Here is a 21,802-nt window from a genome sequence, read left to right as displayed (position 1 = left end):
CGCTAAAGACCTACCTCACAATCACTGCTGCTTTGCTCTTGACACATCATGGACAACTCGCACAGTTTCACGCCGCATTCTCCAATATTCATCCAAAAATATCCAATGTTTCTTTACTGTTACCAATAGCATATCCAGTTACGGAGGTCGTGTCTCTATGTAGCTCTTAACGGTGACAGGGGTTGGGGGTGGTGGACTGGAACTGACCCTCAACCCCTGACCATTTGCAGGAGAGTAGATTTGGTCATGGTAGCAGGCTGTGCAGTCTGAGCATTTCAGCCAAGAGGAGAAGAATGCACATTTACCGTGTACGCAAGATGTATGTAGTATTTTATTATTGAAAATAAACTTACTATAGTGCCCCATTAGGGCCCATCATCATTTTAAACGGCCCTGAAATTAGAAGGTTAGGGCCCCTTTAACTTTTTGAATACGTTAGACACCTGTACTGATCCATCCAAATGCACTTGTGCCCTCTATTTAAAATGTACTTTCCCCACTAATGCTGCAAGGGACAGAATCAGGACTTCATATGAAGGAGGACATGCGAGGGCAACTAAAAGAGGCCTCAACTGTCACCTCTAAGGCTTTCTGTGCTTTCCGAAAAGAGATGGATCCTGAACTTGAAGGCTTGTGCCAGAACAGTGAGGTGATTGGGACTGAAGAGGCCTTGGAGGAAACTCGCATGAACCAGGCTATTGCTATCATGAAGCCCATCTTACGGTTCCTCCAGCTTCTCTGTGAGAACCACAATAGTGATTTGCAGGTGATTTACCTTTTTTTAAAACATGTGGACTCCCCAAACAACCTTCTGCTGATTTTTGTACATCTGTACTGTTTGTAGAACTTTTTGCGCAACCAAAACAACAAGACCAACTACAATCTTGTGTGTGAGACCCTTCAGTTCCTGGACTGTATTTGTGGGAGCACCACTGGCGGACTTGGATTACTGGGCCTTTACATTAATGAAATTAATGTTGACCTGGTTCGCCAAACTTTGGAAACCATCACAGAGTACTGCCAGGGCCCGTGCCATGAAAACCAGGTAAAACTGACCTGAATTGTTTTACTTTTTTCAAGCTCGTCTAGGTGAGATTTTAAAGCCTGCGCTACACTAAAAGGGCATTGCTAAAAAGAACAAAAATAATGATTATAAATGTGCCAAAAGTATCATGGCTGTAGCTAGAATCCAAATGAACACCATTGATGATGACATCGGAGCAATCTGATTGCAAACTTTGTAAGTTTGCTAAGTAAATTTTGCTTGGTATTGGATTATCTTACTGTGCAGTCTAATATTTACAACTAGTAATGTTCTGACTGAAAACCATCTCTTGATTGAGTTTAAACCCAATAGGAACAGTGCATTTGAAATGAGATGTTTGTCTTGGAGTTAAATGATTATCAGAAAACAAAGTTAACAATTCTGTTTGTACTGCAATTTAGGAATATTGGGGTATCTTCTCAAGATGACTTTTCTAATGAAGTGTCCACAATGTTACTATTGCAAATGGGCACCACACTGGAAAAAATGCCCATCTTTAAAAAGAGTTAGATAAATGAATTCAAGTTATTTTTCCTTGTAATGAGCAAAAAAATCTGCCAATGTAACTAGTCAAAATAGTCTTGGTAAGATTTATTGAAAAAGGACGTTTATTTTAAGCTTTTTAAAACTTAAAACGTGTGTAGCTATACTTGTGAAGTTTTGTGTTTTATAACAAACTTGTGATGCTCAAAAGTATTTTTTCCTCAGAAGATGTATTGCCTAAAAACAAGTTATGTCGTTCTGAAAAGTTACTATTCAGGTGATTGTGACTGTATTAGGGTTTTTTTCTTCATTTTGACTAGAAATTAGAAATATATACTTGGTGAGATTGTGAGTTTTTCCAGTGCAATCCTCATCATGTGCTCTTTGTTTCCAGACCTGTATCGCCAAACATGAATCAAATGGCATTGACATCATTATAGCACTGATAGTAAACCCCATCAACCCTCTGGGGAAGGACCGCCTGGACCTGGTACTGGGCCTTAAGGTGAGGCCACACATACAGGAGGGCTGCACACACAAAAAACTGCAATCTTGATTCACAATGAGATGTGATGTCCTTTCTAAAAATAGACTTTTAAAAACATTTTTACTGAACAAACAAACACTGCCATATTACACAAGGACTTATATCCGGCACTTTTGATAGCATGATAGCCAAAGCTTTTGTCTTCCTATCCTCCATCAAACCTCGCCCAGCAGGGATAAGTAATCTTTTTGACTTGCAATTAGTTGTATTCAATGTATTAGTGCATATGTTCCTTCTTGACTGCACTTAAATGTGGAATATATGTAGAATATATTTATATTATTCATATATTAAATATATAATATATTATATTATTTATATTATTTATTATTATTATTGTCTATTGTGAGCCAACTGTGGTGCTGAATTTCCCCCAGGGATCAATAAAGTACTTTCTATACTATTCTACAAACCCCGTTTTCATATGAGTTGGGAAATTGTGTTAGATAAAGTTGAGGAATGCTCATCAAACACTTATTTGGAACATCCCACAGGTGTGCAGGCTAATTGGGAACAGGTGGGTGCCATGATTGGGTATAAAAACAGCTTCCCAAAAAATGCTCAGTCTTTCACAAGAAAGGATGGGGCGAGGTACACCCCTTTGTCCACAACTGCGTGAGCAAATAGTCAAACAGTTTAAGAACAACGTTTCTCAAAGTGCAATTGCAAGAAATTTAGGGATTTCAACATCTACGGTCCATAATATCATCAAAAGGTTCAGAGAATCTGGAGAAATCACTCCACGTAAGCGGCATGGCCGGAAACCAACATTGAATGACTGTGACCTTCGATCCCTCAGACGGCACTGTATCAAAAACCGACATCAATCTCTAAAGGATATCACCACATGGGCTTAGGAACACTTCAGAAAACCACTCTCACTAAATACAGTTCGTCACTACATCTGTAAGTGCAAGTTAAAGCTCTACTATGCAAAGCGAAAGCCATTTATCAACAACATCCAGAAACGCCGCCGGCTTCTCTGGGCCCGAGATCATCTATGATGGACTGACGCAAAGTGGTAAAGTGTTCTGTGGTTTGACTAGTCCACATTTCAAATTGTTTTTGGAAATATTCGACATCGTGTCATCCAGACCAAAGGGGAAGCGAACCATCCAGACTGTTATCGACGCAAAGTTCAAAAGCCAGCATCTGTGATGGTATGGGGGTGCATTAGTGCACAAGGCATGGGTAACTTACACATCTGTGAAGGCACCATTAATGCTGAAAGGTACATACAGGTTTTGGAACAACATATGCTGCCATCTAAGTGCCGTCTTTTTCATGGACGCCCCTGCTTATTTCAGCAAGACAATGCCAAGCCACATTCAGCACGTGTTACAACAGCGTGACTTCATAAAAAAAGAGTGCGGGTACTTTCCTGGCTCGCCTGCAGTCCAGACCTGTCTCCCATCGAAAATGTGTGGCGCATTATGAAGCGTAAAATACGACAGCGAAGACCCCGGACTGTTGAACAACTGAAGCTCTACATAAAACAAGAATGGGAAAGAATTCCACTTTCAAAGCTTCAACAATTAGTTTCCTCAGTTCCCAATCGTTTATTGAGTGTTGTTAAAAGAAAAGGTAATGTAACACAGTGGTGAACGTGCCCTTTCCCAACTACTTTGGCACGTGTTGCAGCCATAAAATTCTAAGTTAATTATTATTTGCAAAAAAAAATAATGTTTATGAGTTTGAACATCAAATATCTTGTCTTTGTAGTGCATTCAGTTGAATATGGGTTGAAAAGGATTTGCAAATCATTGTATTCCGTTTATATTTACATCTAACACAATTTCCCAACTCATATGGAAACGGGGTTTGTATTCTATTCTAATGATCACCCTCGAAAACTGATTTCTTTAAAACGAAAGCGCATGGCACTTGAACATGGGAATGTGTGCGTGTGCAATAAATCCTCTGAGAATCACAATCATAATCTTAACAAGACAATCATAATTGAAATTTTTTGCACAATCATTCACTGATCCCACAAGGTTTGATGCAGGTTTGAATTCCTATATATTCCTATGTTTTGGAATTAATTAACACAATGTTTTCTAGAACAATGCAGCCAAGCTCTTATTGGCTATAATGGAGAGCCGCCATGACAGCGAGAATGCAGAGAAAATTCTCCTCAAGATGAGACCGACGGAGCTTGTGAGTGTGTTTTTGCCTGATAGCATGCATTTGCATATACATAAACCAATCCTGTTTTATAATCTGATTAAATGTGGGGTGGTGTGACTCAGATGGTAGAACGGCCATCCAGAAACTTGAGGGTTCCTGGTACGAATCCAGCTTCTGCCAACCTAGTCACTGCCGTTGTGTCCTTGGGCAAGACACTTCACCCACCTTGCTTCTAGTGCCGCTCACATAAGTGTATGAATGTGAATGAGTGTTTGGTGGTGGTCGGAGAGGCAATAGGCGCAAATTGGCAGCCACTTTTCAGTTAGTCTACCTAAGGGCAGCTGTGGCTACAAATGTAGCTTACCACCATCAAGTGTGAATGTGGACTGAATGAATTATGTTTTTCTCAGTTCTTACTGTGAAGCGCTTTGAATGTCCAGTAAAGTGCTATGTAGATCTAATCCATTATTATTATTATTAAATGTTGTGCCTCAGGTGGATGTCATGAAGGAGGCCTATGCTCAGGCTCTGGAAAGGGAAGAGGATGGGGACAGCGCTCTAGACCACATCAAGCCACTGGATGTTGGACATAACATTTACATTCTGGCCCATCAGGTAGTAACCACGCCTGTGTTTTCCCTCACACCCGTAATTGTTAAATTTTTCTCTTCATTTGACCTACTGCCGACCTCAACTGAGTGACGTTGAGTGGAAGAATGTGTATGTATTTAGAAGTGTGTTCTGTGTTTTTCTTTTGGAGTGTGACAAGGAATACTTGTCAGTGTTCCTTTTTCAACACTTCCCATGCAGCGTAGATTTTTCTTTTGTAAATGTTTGTTTTAATGTTTTCTTTGTCTGCTGCCTGTCAGTTGGAGAAGGCATGCTGAGTCTACTTGCTTGGTGACTTGGTGGTACATTGTGACAGCAAGATCCTTTTTTTCACTCTTAAAATAGGTTAATTTTCACCAATGTCTACTTGGGTATAAAGGCGGGTTGTTTTTTTTCATATGACAATAAGGCCACCATTGTCAACAAAAACATAAGTGGGAAGAAAAACACCTGTTTTAATGCTTTGTTTACACCAGGGGCGTCTAAAGTGTAGTCCAAGGGCTATTTTGGGCCAGCAGCTTGTTTTATATTGGCCCTCGGCATATTGTATAGATAAATTAAATGTATGAATATATATTATTTAATCTTACACTAAATTGTGTTTTGACATATCACACAAAGTTAAGATGTGTATGTTTTTTTAGGTAGTTTATTATATTTTGACCTATGTTGTACTGGTTTGCTTATAGCTAGAGATCAGCATCACCTTTTTCCATCAATGGCAAGGAAGAAAGTGGGGGTGAAGGAAAGTGCTGGAAAAGTGTATTGATATTAAAAAAATAAATATTTAATCAAAAAAATATTCAAAAACATGACTGAGCGTGAAAGCAATTTGAGCTAGTCGGCACCATACAGAAGCAGAAAGAGTCTAATGCTAGCCAAGAATGTTAAAATAATATATAACTGGTGGACATATATTAATGAAAATTTGAAAAGACTGCCAATGGTGTATTTGACGGCGAGGCAGCTGGAAGGAAGTACCGTAGAAGTCCACTCTCCAGGTAAATGCTGTACATTATTATTACATTACGTCATAAAACTAATGTAGTTGTTAGTAGTGCATTCAATGGTGTTGTTTTCATACAATATTATTTAAGTTAGTTTTCCTTTTTAAAAGGAATGTTACATGTTAAAATTGGGCTGCAGCACCCCCTGCGACCTCGAAAGGGACAAGCGGTAGAAAATGGATGGATGAATGCACCGATCAAACTGATTGCGTTGCAATGGGAGACGTTGATTTGAGATATATGGAGTATTTTGAGTTAAGCGCTCTTTGAGAACCAATTAAACCCTTAAGTTGAAGTACTACTGTAATGATTTGATATTTTACATTTATTTACTTTATGTATATATTAATTAAAAAATGACAACCTTGGGGGTGAGATGTCTCAAGCTGCTAATGACACAGGTTTAATTCAATGGCAGCTAGCCATTGGTGATATGTAGTGTCAGTTTCAAGCACAAAATGGGAGGGTTGCATCGGGAAAGAAAGACATCCGATGTAAAAACTAAAGCAAATCAAACATGCAATTGCCTTGTCCTGGTGTGAAAAGCTGAAAGACAGAAAAAACAATTAATTAAAGAATGAGCAAAGTGACAAATTAGTTCACATCAAGCCTTCAAAATGTATTAGGCACATGACATTTTTACATTTTTGAAATAAAATGATTCTGAAATAGTATCGAATGGACAGTGTTTCATATCTGTTTAATCTGAAATATCTTTTTACTTCGCATCCCAGCTGGCTCGACATAGTAAAATTCTCCAGCAGAGTCTGAGGCCGGGGTCGGCATTCGGGTCTGGATCAGGGTTGGACCCCGACAATGACAATGACAAAGACGATGCGTTTCAATACTATGCCAAACACACAGCTCAGATTGAGGTCAGTATCATTATATTGTGTCTGTCCTCTGAATCTAAAAAGCCAATTCATTAAATCTTTTCAATTTACCAGATTGTGCGTCATGACCGCACCATGGAACAAATCGTGTTTCCTGTGCCAAATATCTGTGAGTACCTCACCCAGGACTCCCAAATGCGTGTGTTCACTACCACTGAGAGAGATGACCAGGGCAGCAAGGTTAATGACTTCTTTCAGCAGTTTGACAACCTCTACAATGAGATGAGTTGGCAGAAGAAGATCCGAAGTGAGTCTTTACATTCTACTGTATAACACTCAATAATAGTGATTGTATACAATAGCAGCAGCACGATTAATGCCACCCCTCTACTTCCACAATATTGTACAGTGATTACATATGGCAGAAGGTTACTTCTTAGTGTTTAGTTTCTGCATAATTCTGTAACAAACCAACCAACAAATTGCTATCAAAATAATACTACCGGTACTTTCCTTTGCACTCTCCTGTTGGTTGAAACAATAGATTACAAAGTATAACAATATTTTTAGATTTGTGCTTCTCTTTGCATCTTTTCCCTTATGTTTTGTTTGCAGGGAATTCAATCAATCGCAGCTGCACTGTTTGGTTTGTCTTAGAAAATGTTTCGCCTCTCATACAAGCAGGCTTCATCAGTTCATGCTCATAGACTTAGATTGGTCAGATCTAGTCTAGCGGTTGGTGCCAAAACCCCAATTATTTATAGTCCAAGACCAGGAGGGTGCTAGGGTGGTTTTGCCTTAGCATAGTGAGGAAAAACAACTGTTGAGATGCAATCAAGCAATCCTACTGTCATTGCCAATGACTGTCGTTGAAGTGTAATTTCCCCTCTTTAGCATTGAGGTATTGTGTGCCAGAGCAATCGCTGTGGATCGACCACTACCAATCCAAAATAGTCGGAATCACCCATGTTAGCATTCCATTCAGTTGTGGCACAAAGTAGCATCTGTGGCCAAAATTGTTGAAAGGACAGTGATGTATGTATGTGGGGGTCACAGACCACCTCCTCTGTTCAGGGATGGTTTTTCAACCTTGACGTTAATGGCTTCCCTCACTACTCTTTTGTACCATCAGTCCTCTCCGTCCAGAATCTGTACATTTTTGTTCTCAAAGGAGTGCTATTTCTCCTTGAGGTGCAGGTAGACAGCTGAGTTTTGGCCTGAAGAGTTCGCCCGTCTATGCTGTGTCGTTTGTCTGCTTAGTGGTTTGTTTTGTTCCCCCAATATATAAATCCATACCTATATTAATATATGAATCAGTGCATTTATCATTACACTGGATAACTTACACCAAGGTTGTTTTTGTGGGTGTAGGGTGTCTGGTCTTTAGGATGCACTAGTCTCTGTCTCAAATATGTAATGTATCATGTTGAAACTGTATTCATGTTTTGAAATGAACTTCAATCAAATAAAACCAGTGTGTTGCCTGGTTTGAAGTATACTGGGGTGTTGTTGGTTAAAAATTCTTCTGAGTTTTTCGGATAGACCTGATAATTAGGGAATGACAATATTTTTGCATTCATCACCTTTTTCCTCCGCATCTACTCTGTTCTTGTTATTTCTGGAACTGGATGCACTTTTCACAAACGACCAGGTGGGGTAACCTCAGGTTTTGAGGGCCTCCCTCAAATGCTTACCCTCTTTCTATTTGGCTTGTGGGCTGGTGGGAACATTATCAGCTCTGTGCTGGAGGGTTATGATAACGGCCAGTTTGTGTTCCAGTGGGTGGTGTGAGTCAAAATGTAGGTATAGATCAGTATGTGTGGGTTTCCGATAAACCCTGACATGGAGGCCCTTGTTCTCTCCAATGTGGACATCACAGTCCAAAAAAGGCAACTTAGTGTATTTGACATCCTCACGTGGGAACTTGATGTTTCTGTCCACTGAGTTAATGTGCTCGGTGAAGGCTTGCACTTCTTGGCTTCTGATTTTAACCCATGTGTCATCCACATATCTCTACCAATGACTTGGTCATGTTCCCTTAAACGAGCTCAGAGCTATCTTATCTTTGCCCAGGCACACCTTCCTATGTTGGAGTATAAATATTTGGGGTTTTGGCACCAGCTGCTGGAGGAGCTCTGACCAATCTAAGTAAGACTAGATCTGGTCAATCAAAGTCTAAGACTAGATCTGGTCAATCAAAGTCTAAGACTAGATCTGGTCAATCAAAGTCTAAGACTAGATCTGGTCAATCTAAGTCTAAGACTTGATCTGACCAATCTAAGTCTATGAGCATGAACTGATGAAGCCTGCTTGGATGAGAGGCGAAACATCTTTTAAGACAAACCAAACAGTCCAGTTGCGATAGATTGAATGCCCTGAGAATACAATGACCTGGATGAATGAGAACATCATCGATATGTTTTTTTGTGTAGAATACAAGACTCTGTTCTGGTTCTCACGTCACATCTCTCAATGGGGGAGTATCTCCTTCTACCTGGCCTGCCTGCTCAATGTTTGTGTGGCCGTATTCTACCCATTTGGTGATGATGGAGATGAAGGTAAGTGTGATGTTTAATCTGAAGTTTAATTATATATATATATCTATATATATATATATATATATATATATACCAGACCTACTCAGTGGCCTAGTGGTTAGAGTGTCCGCCCTGAGATCGGTAGGTTGTGAGTTCAAACCCCGGCCGAGTCATACCAAAGACTATAAAAATGGGACCCATTACCTCCCTGCTTGGCACTCAGCATCAAGGGTTGGAATTGGGGGTTAAATCACCAAAATGATTCCCGGGCGCGGCCACCGCTGCTGCCCACTGCTCCCCTCACCTCCCAGGGGGTGATCAAGGGTGATGGGTCAAATGCAGAAAATAATCTCGCCACACCTAGTGTGTGTGTGACAATCATTGGTACTTTAACTTTAACTTTTAATATATATACGGGTACTAATAAAGTACAGAGGCACTAATAAATTAAAAATGGTGTATACTGCTTTTAATATATATATATATATATATATATATATATATATATATATATATATATATATATATATATAAATACTGATACTTTTACTTATCATCGACATGATGTGTGCCGCGGTGACAATAGCTAATAGCTAAACATGCTTCACAACACACCGTAGGAGCACACAATAGCTCACATTCACCACTAACAGCAAGCTGGCAGTCCTGAATGTAAACAAAAGGGTGGGTCTACACATCTAGCAATTGTAACCAAGTATAAGAGCCGTATCTTGTCGATACTACAATGATTACATCAAGTTTTTTTATCTACACAAAATCTTTTTTTCTTTTTATTACATTTCTAAACTCTGGAAATACGTCCCTGGACACATGAGGACTTTAAATATGACACCCAAATTTGTGGTATCACCCAAAACTAATATAAAGCATCCAAATAGAAGAATAGGTGATTATTACATTTTAACATACGTGTAGATAATACATGCTAAAACAGAAAATAACCAAATATTAAAAGGGAATTAACAAATACATTAATAATTAATCCATTTCTACCACTTGTCCCTCATATTTTTGACAAAATAATACAATGAGAAATGACAGAATATGTCAAGTTAGGGCCCTTTTTAACCTGTTTGCTTACTTAATACTTAATTTAATGCCAAACTTATTGTCAAGTTGCAATAAGAAACATATGAATAAATAATCATAAGATTTTTTGTTAAAATAAAGCCAATAATGTAATTTTTTTGGTCGCATTTATTAAGAATTTTTTGCGAAAAATATTGAAAAACATTTTTGTACCAGTACCAAAATGTATTAGTAGCATCATTTAATCACGGCTCTGTTTGAGTGTACAGTTCTCACTGCTTCCAAAAATATGTGTACGACGTGAGCATTTTGTTGTTTCCTCTTCATTATGATGGTGAGTCCATAACACGCTAAACGGATTGATTGTGTGAGGGCGTTTGATTTAGTGTCAACAATTTCATTGGTACATCGTGACCTGATCGGCAATTCCCTTGATCTGATGTGAATTTTATTTGCAGCATCTGAAATTCGTGAGCCCAGAAGAATCCATAAATTTTTCTCAACATTGTATAAAGCCCAGGGTTAAAAGCGTGGGGAAAAGTAGTAATAATGAAATAAGAAAAACTATGGAGAGACTACTCAGGGTTTCCCCTACATGTAAACGATTGTGGCGCAACACAAGATTACTGGCAAGATTACACCTTCAATATATATATATATATATACCTTTTTTTTTATTTTATTTTTTTATATGAAAACACATTTTTAACATGAAAACAAGTTTAAGTGATATATTGTATGACTGGATGTACCCTATATGGTCTATTATTTATGTACTATTGGCTACAATAAGTTTGAAAAACGGCTCAAATATCAAAAACGTTCCTCATTGCTTTATTTAGAAAAAAAAGGTGCATCTAAATCGCCTGTCAGAAGCGTGGCAACTGCTCGTCGCGCACCTACACCCGGCAAAAATAAGGAGAGAAAGTTGAAGAGAAAGATGTTTTAATCTAATTAATGCATTTCTTGTTCAAGCCAAATATTTTGACATTACTACCCACAACGTCTAGCTGTACACCTCTTCGAGCCTCCGTTTGGACATCGCTGTGTCGAGTGTGCACTTGTCCCCGTTTTCTCTGGACACTCCAGTTTCCTTCCACATTTTTAAAATATGCATGTTAGCTTCATTGGAGAACTGTAAATTTCCCATAGATATAAATGCTAGTGTGAATGATTGTCTATCTGTGCCCTGCGATTTGCCATGCTAATTTGAGTTAGCTTGTCTATAAGCTAGTCCATTGTACGTTAGCATTAGGCTAGCGGCAATAGAGCTCAACCTTCCATCCATCCATCTTCTTCCGCTTATCCGAGGTCGGGTCGCGGGGGCAGCAGCTTAAGCAGGGAAGCCCAGACTTCCCTCTCCCCAGCCACTTCGTCCAGCTCCTCCCGGGGGACCCCGAGGCGTTCCCAGGCCAGCCGGGGGAGATAGTCTTCCCAGCGTGTCCTGGGTCTTCCCCGTGGCCTCCTACCGGTCGGACGTGCCCGAAACACCTTCCTAGGGAGGCGTTCGGGTGGCATCCTGACCAGATGCCCGAACCACCTCATCTGGCTCCTCTCGATGTGGAGGAGCAGCGGCTTTACTTTGAGCTCCCCCCGAATGACAGAGCTTCTCACCCTATCTCTAAGGGAGAGCCCCGCCACTCGGCGGAGGAAACTCATTTCGGCCGCTTGTACCCGTGATCCTGTCCTTTCGGTCATGACCCAAAGCTCATGACCATAGGTGAGGATGGGAACGTAGATCGACCGGTAAATCGAGAGCTTTGCCTTCCGGCTCAGCTCCTTCTTCACCACAACGGATCGATACAGCGTCCACATTACTGAAGACGCCGCACCGATCCGCCTGTCGATCTCACGATCCACTCTTCCCCCACTCGTGAACAAGACTCCGAGGTACTTGAACTCCTCCACTTGGGGCAAGATCTCCTCCCCAACCCGGAGATGGCACTCCACCCTTTTCCGGGAGAGAACCATGGACTCGGACTTGGAGGTGCTGATTCCCATCCCAGTCGCTTCACACTCGGCTGCGAACCGATCCAGTGAGAGCTGAAGATCTTGGCCGGAGGAAGCCATCAGGACCACATTATCTGCAAATAGCAGAGACCTAATCCTGCAGCCACCAAACCAGATACCCTCAACGCCCTGACTGCGCCTAGAAATTCTGTCCATAAAGGTTATGAACAGAATCGGTGACAAAGGGCAGCCTTGGCGGAGTCCAACCCTCACTGGAAACGTGTCCGACTTACTGCCGGCAATGCGGACCAAGCTCTGACACTGATTATACAGGGAGCGAACTGCCACAATAAGACAGTCCGTTACCCCATACTCTCTGAGCACTCCCCACAGGACTTCCCGGGGTACACGGTCGAATGCCTTCTCCAAGTCCACAAAGCACATGTAGACTGGTTGGGCAAACTCCCATGCACCCTCAAGGACCCTGCCGAGAGTATAGAGCTGGTCCACAGTTCCACGACCAGGACGAAAACCACACTATTCCTCCTGAATCCGAGGTTCGACTATCCGGCGTAGCCTCCTCTCCAGTACACCTGAATAGACCTTACCGGGAAGGCTGAGGAGTGTGATCCCACGATAGTTGGAACACACCCTCCGGTTCCCCTTCTTAAAGAGAGGAACCACCACACCGGTCTGCCAATCCAGAGGTACCGCCCACGATGTCCACGCGATGTTGCAGAGTCTTGTCAACCAAGACAGCTCCACAACATCCAGAGCCTTAAGGAACTCCGGGCAGACCTCATCCACCCCCGGGGCCTTGCCACCGAGGAGCTTTTTAACTACCTCGGCAACCTCAGCCCCAGAAATAGGAGAGCCCACCACAGATTCCCCAGGCCCTGCTTCCTCATAGGAAGACGTGCTGGTAGGATTGAGGAGGTCTTCGAAGTATTCTCTCCACCGATCCACAACATCCGCAGTCGAGGTTAGCAGAGCACCATCCCCACCATACACGGTGTTGACACTGCACTGCTTCCCCTTCCTGAGGCGGCGGATGGTGGTCCAGAATTGCTTCAAAGCCGTCCGGAAGTCTTTTTCCATGGCCTCCCCGAACTCCTCCCATTTCCGAGTTTTTGCCTCCGCGACCGCTGAAGCCGCACACCGCTTGGCCTGTCGGTACCTGTCTGCTGCCTCAGGAGTCCCATGAGCCAAAAGAACCCGATAGGACTCCTTCTTGACGGCATCCCTCACCGCCGGCGTCCACCAACGGGTTCTAGGATTACCGCCACGACAGGCACCAACCACCTTGCGGCCACAGCTCCAATCGGCCGCCTCGACAACAGAGGCACGGAACATCGTCCACTCGGACTCAATGTCCAGCGCCTCCCTCGTGACATTTTCAAAGTTCTTCCGTAGGTGGGAATTGAAACTCTCTCTGACAGGAGACTCTGCCAGGCGTTCCCAGCAAACCCTCACAATGCGTTTGGGCCTGCCAGGTCTGTCCGGCATTCTCCCCCACCATCGCAGCCAACTCACCACCAGGTGGTGATCGGTAGAAAGCTCCGCCCCTCTCTTCACCCGAGTGTCCAAAACATGAGACCGCAAATCCGATGACACAACTACAAAGTCGATCATGGAACTGCGGCCTAGGGTGTCCTGGTGCCAAGTGCACATATGGACACCCTTATGTTTGAACATGGTGTTTGTTATCGACAATCTGTGACGAGCACAAAAGTCCAATAACAGAACACCACTCGGGTTCAGATCCGGGCGGCCATTCTTCCCAATCACACCTCTCCAGGTTTCACTGTCGCTGCCAACATGAGCGTTGAAGTCCCCCAGTAGAACGAGGGAATCACCCGGGGGAGCACTCTCCAGTACTCCCTCGAGTGAATCCAAAAAGGGTGGGTACTCTGAGCTGCCGTTTGGCGCGTAAACGCAAACAACAGTCAGGACCCGCCCCCCCACCCGAAGGCGGAGGGAAGCTACCCTCTCGTCCACCGGGTTGAACTCCAACGTGCAGGCTTTGAGCCGAGGGGAAACAAGAATTGCCACCCCAGCCCGTCGCCTCTCACTGCCGGCAACGCCAGAGTGGAAGAGAGTCCAGTCCCTCTCAAGAGAAGTGGTTCCAGAGCCCTTGCTGTGCGTCGAATTGAGTCCGACTATATCTAGCCGGAACTTCTCCACCTCACGCACTAGCTCAGGCTCCTTCCCCTCCAGCGAGGTGACGTTCCACGTCCCAAGAGCCAGCTTATGTAGCCGAGGATCGGACCGCCAAGTGCCCTGCCCTCGGCTTCCGCCCAGCTCACACTGCACCCGACCTCTATGGCCCCTGCTATGGGTGGTGAGCCCATTGGAGGGGGTACCCACGTTGCCTCTTCGGGCTGTGCCCGGCCGGGCCCCATGGGGACAGGCCCGGCCACCAGGCGCTCGCCATCGTGCCCCACCTCTGGGCCTGGCTCCAGAGGGGGGCCCCGGTGACCCGCGTCCGGGCGAGGGAAATCTGGGTCCTTTGTTAGTGTTCTTCATAGAGGTCTTCGAGCTGCTCTTTGTCTGATCCCTCACATAGGACCAGTTTGCCTTGGGAGACCCTACCAGGGGGCATAGAAACCCCCGGACAACATAGCTCCTAGGATCATTGGGACACGCAAACTCCTCTACCACGGTAAGGTGGCAGCTCAGAGGAGCTCAACCTTCATCCTGCATAATTGTATTGCTTTTTTCAGTTATTCTAAATTGTTATTTGTCTAACGTGATTCCTACATGTACTGTACACATTTACATATGTGTATATACATATGCAGATATGTATATACACATATGTGGTGCAGGACTTTTTCGAGAACCCCAGGAACACTAGACGAATGTGGCAGGGCATACATGTCATCACGGACTATAAAGCTGCCCCCCGTCCCTGTGACAACAGCATCAGCTTCCTTAACGACCTAAACAACCACTTTGCAGGCACTTAACACCACTCCGGTGAGGAAATCCATCCTTCGCAGCCGCTCAACCTGTACACAGCGGATGTCTGGAAAACCCTGAGGAGAGAGAACCCCCGGAAAGCAGCGGGACCTGATGACATTCCGGGCAGGGTACTTAAGAAATGTGCAGACCAGCTGGCTGGGGTTCTCACAGACATCTTCAACACCTCGCTGACCCAGGCTGTGGTACCATCATGTTTTAAGACGGCCACAATCATTCCTGTGCCTAAAAAATCCACAATCTCCTCCCTCAATGATTATCACCCCGTGGCACTCACCCCCATCAAAATGATGGGGGTGCTTCGAAATGGTGATCCAGACTTCCCCCCACATTCGGCCCATACCAGTTTGTTTATCGCCCTAACCGCTCCACAGAGGACGCCATCTGCTCTGCACTCCACCTGAGCTTAGAACATCTGGAAGGAAAGGACACACACGTGCGGATGTTGTTTCTGGACTTCTGCTTGGTGAGCAAACTGACCCCCCTTGGATTCAGTACCCCCCTATGCAACTGGCTGCTGGACTTCCTCAAAGACAGACCCCAGTCTGTGAGAGTGGGCGCCAACACCTCCAGGGCCAACTCCCTGAGCACCGGCTGCGTCCTGAGTCCGCTGCTGTTCACGCTGATGACTCATGACTGCTGCGCCAGGTCCACTACTAACCACATTGTGAAGTATGCGGACGACACAACAGCAGTGGGCCTCATCCGTGACAACAACGACATGGACTACAGGGAGGAGGTGAAACATCTGGTTGACTGGTGCAGAACCAACAACCTGGTCCTGAATGTCGACAAGACCAAGGAGATCATCGTCAACTTCAGGAAGCACCAGTCCAGCCACACTCCACTCTTCATTAATTGGCACAGTGGCGGAGATGGTAAGCAGCACCCAGTTCCTGGGGGTGCAGATAACTGACAATATGACCTGGTCCCTACACACCGGAGCTCTTGTAAAAAGAACTCAGCAGCGCATGCACTTTTTGCATCGGATGAAAAGAGCACATCTCCCTCCCCCCATTCTCACCACATTCTACAGAGGCACTATAGAGAGCCTACTGACCAACTGCATCTCTGTCTGGACTGGAGCCTGCAGTGCCTCAGACTGGAAGTCTCTGCAGAGAGTGGTGATGACGGCGGAAAAGATCATCAGGACTCCTCTTCCTCCTATCCAGGAGATCGCAAAAAGCTGCTGCCTGACCAGAACTCAGAAAATCTGCAGAGATTCCTCCCACCCCCACCAAGGACTGTTTTCACTGCTGGACTCTAGAAAGAGGTTCCGCAGCCTCCGCAGCAGTACCTCCAGGTTTTGTAACAGATTCTTCCCTCAGGCTGTAAAACTCTTGAACGCATTAAAATAATCCTCTCAATTCCCCCCCAAAATGGATTAACTCGCTGGAATATAAAGACAATATAACATACATCCATAAGCGTGGATGCATATGCAAAAGTACAATGTATTTATCTGTACAGTAACTATTTATTTATATCTGCACCTTATTGCTCTTTTATCCTGCACTACCATGATCTAATGCAACAAAATTTCACTCTTATATGTACTGTAAAGTTCAAATTTGAATGACAATAAAAGGAAGTCTAAGTCTAAGTCTCTCTAATATGTATATACACATATGTATATACATACAGGTATATACACATACATGTATATACACATACGTGTATATACACATACTTGTATATACATATATGTATATGTGTATTCGATATAGAAATACATATGTAAATGTGTATATATATATGTGTGAATATATATACTGTATATATATATATATATATATATATATTAATATATATATATATATATATATATATATATATATATATATATATACATATACATATACACTATATATACATATATATATATGTGTATAATAATATAGTCGAGGTTTCTGTGGTTTATCCGTTATACAGTGCTCAATACCGGGGTAGAGCGGAATATACGTTAGGTCAGGAAAAATATGTTTATATATGTATATTTATGTGTGTATGTGTATATGCATATGTATGTACATATATGTGCTTATATGTATGTGTATATATGAATATATATACAGTTTATATATATATATATATATATATATATGTATAAATGTGTATGTGTATTTATGTACATGTCTATATGTGTGGATGTGTGTATATATGCATATACATATGTATATATGTGTATGTATATATGTGCATGTATATGTACTGTATATATGTGTATGGTTATGTATATATATATATTTGTATTCATATGAATATATGTATATACATGTGTGTGTGTGTGTGTGTGTGTGTGTGTGTGTGTTGTGGAGCTGGGATTGGGTTTGGGTTGCTCTATCTCATTTTATTAGATTGATTAACATTGTGTGACTTTTGTAAATGAAATAAATGGAATAATGAATTAATGATTGCTATATTGATTATTTGTAATTATTTCACTGTTTATTTCTCTTTCCAGGGACCTTATCACCTTTCTGCTCTGTATTGCTGTGGGGGGCATTGTTTGTGTCCACTGCTTTACTTCCAATAATACCCAAAACATGGGGCATACTCTTCTTCCTTGTCTCCCTCATCCTGCGTGCCATATACACCCTGGGTCTCGGCCCTGCTTTGTTGCTGCTGGGTACGGTCAATGTAAGTGGTAGAAGATGTATCTCACTTTCATGATGTGCTGTTCTTTCTTCAAATGTATTTTTCTATTCTCTTACAGTTGTTCAACAAGATAATTTTTTTGGTGAGTTTTGTGGGAAACCAGGGGACGTTCACCCGTGGCTACAAAGCAGTTGTAATGGACATGCTGTTCATCTACCACCTTGGCTATGCGATCATCTGTGTTCTGGGCCTCTTTGTGCATGAGTTCTTCTACAGCTTTTTAGTAAGACATCCCAGCACCATTTGACTTTTGACACGACGAGATAATTTTATATGAATAAATACTTTGCAATAATCTCCCCACACAGCTCTTTGACCTGGTAATCAGAGAGGAAACACTGCTTAATGTGATTAAGAGCGTGACAAGGAACGGACGATCTATTATTCTGACCGCTGTATTGGCCATCTTTCTTGTCTACTTCTTTTCTATCATCGGGTTCCTCTTCCTTAAAGATGACTTCCGCATGGAGGTGGACCGCCTCCCCGATACAGGTCAGAATTTCATAAGTCAGTACTGTTATAAGGACTTCTACCACATGATGTCAGTGTTACTTGAAGTCAAATACACAAACTTTACATTGTTTCCTTGGAAGGTTTTCATTACCAAAGTAATAAGTATGTTAACTTCAGCAAGCAACATTTAAAACGAGAGCACATCCCTCCCTCTTTATTTTCTATCAGGACACTCAGATCTCTCTCTACAGTATGTACTGTACAAATATGAACCTCACACCGCCACACATTTAAAAAGCAGTTGCATTATGTCAGATCTATACAATACCAGGCAAGAAACTATATATTGTTACTTTCAAATATATGTATAAAAACATGCAATCCCTTCCACATAATTAGCCAAACATTTCTAATATGGAAACAATTAACAACAAAATATAGTGTAATAATAATTGTAAAATCATCAGCCCAGAGGTTGGGTCTTGGGCACAGTTGGGTGTTCCAACAGGACAATGACCCCAAACACACGTCAAAAGTGGTAAAGAAATGGCTAAATCAGGCTAGAATTAAGGTTTTAGAATAGCCTTCCCAAAGTTCTGACTTCAACCCCTTTGAGAACATGTGGACAATGCTGAAGAAACAAGTCCATGTCAGAAAACCAACAAATTTAGCTGAACTGCACCAATTTTGTCAAGAGGAGTGGTAAAAAAATTCAACCAGAAGCTTGCCAGAAGCTTGTGGATGGCTACCGAAAGCGCCTTATTGCCGTGAAACCTGCGAAGGGACATGTAACCGAATATTAACATTGCTATATGTATACTTTTGACCCAGCAGATTTGGTCACATTTTCAGTAGACCAATAATAAATTCATGAATGTTTTTTGTGATAAACAGAGTGATTGGAGCACATACTTATCAAAAAAAATTAGGAGTTGTAGAAATTATTGTAAACTCAAGACAGCCATGACATTATGTTCTTTACAAGTGCATGTAAACTTTTGACCACGTGTGTGTGTGTGTGTGTGTGTGTGTGTGTGTGTGTGTGTGTGTGTGTGTGTGTGTGTGTGTGTGTGTGTGTGTGTGTGTGTGTGTGTGTGTGTGTGTGTGTGTGTGTGTGTGTGTCTGTGTGTGTGTGTGTGTGTGTGTGTGTATATATATATATATATATATATATACTGTATATATACTGTATATATACCGACTCAAATAACACGTTATAATAGGGACTGTGTCGCTAAATTCACGCAAAATTTACACCAAAACATATCCAATACATATTATCTAGACCACAAGGAAGTGTTTTAAATTTTGATTTATTTATTTAGATTATCAAAAATGATCAAAGGTCCTCTTGAAACTATTATTTCACATATTCAGTATCAGTATTAGTAGCCCAGTATTCTAAGAATTTTTAAAAGGTAAAATGTTGTAATAAACTCCCAATAATTGTGAACATTTTGAAACATGTTTTTTTTATTTCCAATACTATATTTAAATGAGCTCTATATAGTCTTATTGAATTTTAATTAATATATATTTATCTTATCTATAATCTTAATTTAATTAGCTTGTAAATGTTTTTTCCTATTTAATAAACTAGGCATTTTGTTTTTCTACAACAATTGTGAACAGTAAATAAACCTTGAAAATGTAATGTGCTAACACAGACATGTTTTGAAAAAGCTGCAGTGTGGGTGTGTTAATGAGCTGTGTTTCAGAGCATCGTGCGGTCAGGAGAAACAACCAGCAAGCACATGTGCACCTGTTGCATAACCTGGTGGCCGTGCCATCCTGTGTACTAGTGAACACACACACACACACACACACACACACGCACACACACCAGACAGAGCATTGGCAAGTTATGTAAGCATCGGCTCTCACAGCTCTCTGACTGTTAGCTCACGGGAGGTGGGGGTCTAAGGTGCAAAGCTTCATCAAACATGAGAAGCATCCACACAGCTTTTTCCTGACAGCTCTGACCCAAGACTTGTTGGTGCCCTGTGTCTTTTGTTTCCAAACTAACACCGCTTCCTTTTTTGTAGCTAAGTTAGACTCGAATACAGCCCTGGTGTTGCTCAGAGGTTGGCTGCTATGCAAATGATTTGTTCAGTTTCAAGCAACGCTTCCACACCCACCCACCCAGCAGTTGCTGGCTCAGTTTACATAATAATCGTACCATTATTGCTGATTACCAGTGCTGATTGGAATTAGGAGTCCCAATGCCAAAAAACAAAAAACTTGCAATGGAAGCTATGGCGTTATATTTGTGTTTTAATTTTGAGGTCGCAAAGGCAGATTTTGAGGACCGACAAATATGTTTTGTAAGCACAGACATATTTTAAAAATAAATTAAACTCGAGCAAAAAATAAAAAAGTTTGAGTGAACATAAAAGTATTTGTGCACAATTAGAGTGTTTGCGTGTTTGTTACTATCTATATTAACACCCAATAATTACTGTTTTCTGCACAGCCAGACCAATGTGCTGTTTCGCGCCCTTTCTCTTCTGCTCTCTCTACCTGTGCTCTATGCGCATTCAGCTTTTTTTCTACACTCGCTCAGATTTCTATTTTACGTAAGGGTCCCCCTCCCTTACCATCTTTGTTGAAAATCAACGCCTGGTAAAAGTGTGATTTTCTGACAATTTTAAATCCTGCCGCAACCCCAATGAAAAAAAAAGATCTGTGGAAACTAAACAAAAAACATAAGATTTCGCATAAGCCCCCCACACCAATTTGGTCAAAAATCAACGCCAAAGAAAAGTGTAGTTTTCTGACATTTTTGTGTGCTGCAAGCTTTTTAGTGCATTTTTTATTTTATTTTATGTTGCTTATCAAAAAGCTAGAGCATATTCCAGCTGACTTATAGTGAGAGGCAAGGAAAAATAGAACCAGCGTCTCCTTCAATTCGATTTTGGTTTATTTAGGCTTACCACTCATAGGAGGGGGCATAGAGGTTGGGTGCAATGTGAGCTGGGCGGCTCTTGGTGGTCTAATCCTCGGATAAACAAGCTAGCTCTTGGGATGTGGAACGTCACCTCACTGGGAGTGAAGGAGCCTAAGCTGGTACGCGAGGTAGAGATATGTTTTGGCTGGATCCAGTCAGACTCACAGCAAGAGCTCCGGAACCAGTCCTCTCGGGAGGGCCTGGACTTTCTTCGACTATGGCATTGCAAGAAGTGTGAGGCGATGGACGGAAGTGGCAATATATGTTGCCCCACGGGTCAGAGCGTTTAACCCACTAGACGGATGAGTAACTTCCCTTCGCCTCCAGGTGACGGGACAGGTCCTGACTGTTGTTTGCTCACGCACCAAACAGTAGTCCAGAGTTTTGGGTACGGCCGCCTGGACCTGAACCTGAGTGGTGTTTTGTTATTGGACTTTTGTATTTGTCACAGATTATCCATAACAAACACAATGTTCAAAGATAAGGGTGTCCATATGTGAACTTGGCACCAGGACTACCTAGGCTGCAGTTCGATGATCGACTTTGTGGTTGTGTCATCGGATTTGTGGTC

General features: G+C 42.2%; 1 protein-coding gene across 3 annotated transcripts in view; it reads left to right on the top strand.

The window, feature by feature from the left end:
- Nucleotides 1–21,802, top strand: part of itpr2 (inositol 1,4,5-trisphosphate receptor, type 2) — a 121,515-nt gene that overhangs the window by 77,264 nt on the left and 22,449 nt on the right. Inside the window, exons 41-51 of one of the 3 annotated variants that reach the window (XM_061969928.1) lie at nucleotides 609–766; nucleotides 845–1,045; nucleotides 1,923–2,033; nucleotides 4,140–4,235; nucleotides 4,701–4,820; nucleotides 6,556–6,696; nucleotides 6,769–6,961; nucleotides 9,087–9,212; nucleotides 17,638–17,813; nucleotides 17,890–18,054; nucleotides 18,140–18,323. In XM_061969928.1, the coding sequence (XP_061825912.1) occupies nucleotides 609–766; nucleotides 845–1,045; nucleotides 1,923–2,033; nucleotides 4,140–4,235; nucleotides 4,701–4,820; nucleotides 6,556–6,696; nucleotides 6,769–6,961; nucleotides 9,087–9,212; nucleotides 17,638–17,813; nucleotides 17,890–18,054; nucleotides 18,140–18,323 (1,671 nt within the window). Of the gene's footprint in view, nucleotides 1–512; nucleotides 767–844; nucleotides 1,046–1,922; nucleotides 2,034–4,139; nucleotides 4,236–4,700; nucleotides 4,821–6,555; nucleotides 6,697–6,768; nucleotides 6,962–9,086; nucleotides 9,213–17,637; nucleotides 17,814–17,889; nucleotides 18,055–18,139; nucleotides 18,324–21,802 lie in introns of all 3 variants that reach the window. The other 2 variants (XM_061969927.1, XM_061969926.1) reach the window with 2 other exon arrangements.

The sequence above is a fragment of the Nerophis lumbriciformis genome, linkage group LG10 (genome assembly GCF_033978685.3).
Source record: "Nerophis lumbriciformis linkage group LG10, RoL_Nlum_v2.1, whole genome shotgun sequence".
In the NCBI taxonomy this organism is placed as follows: Eukaryota; Metazoa; Chordata; class Actinopteri; order Syngnathiformes; family Syngnathidae; genus Nerophis; species Nerophis lumbriciformis.
This window is presented reverse-complemented; position numbering and strand designations above follow the sequence as displayed.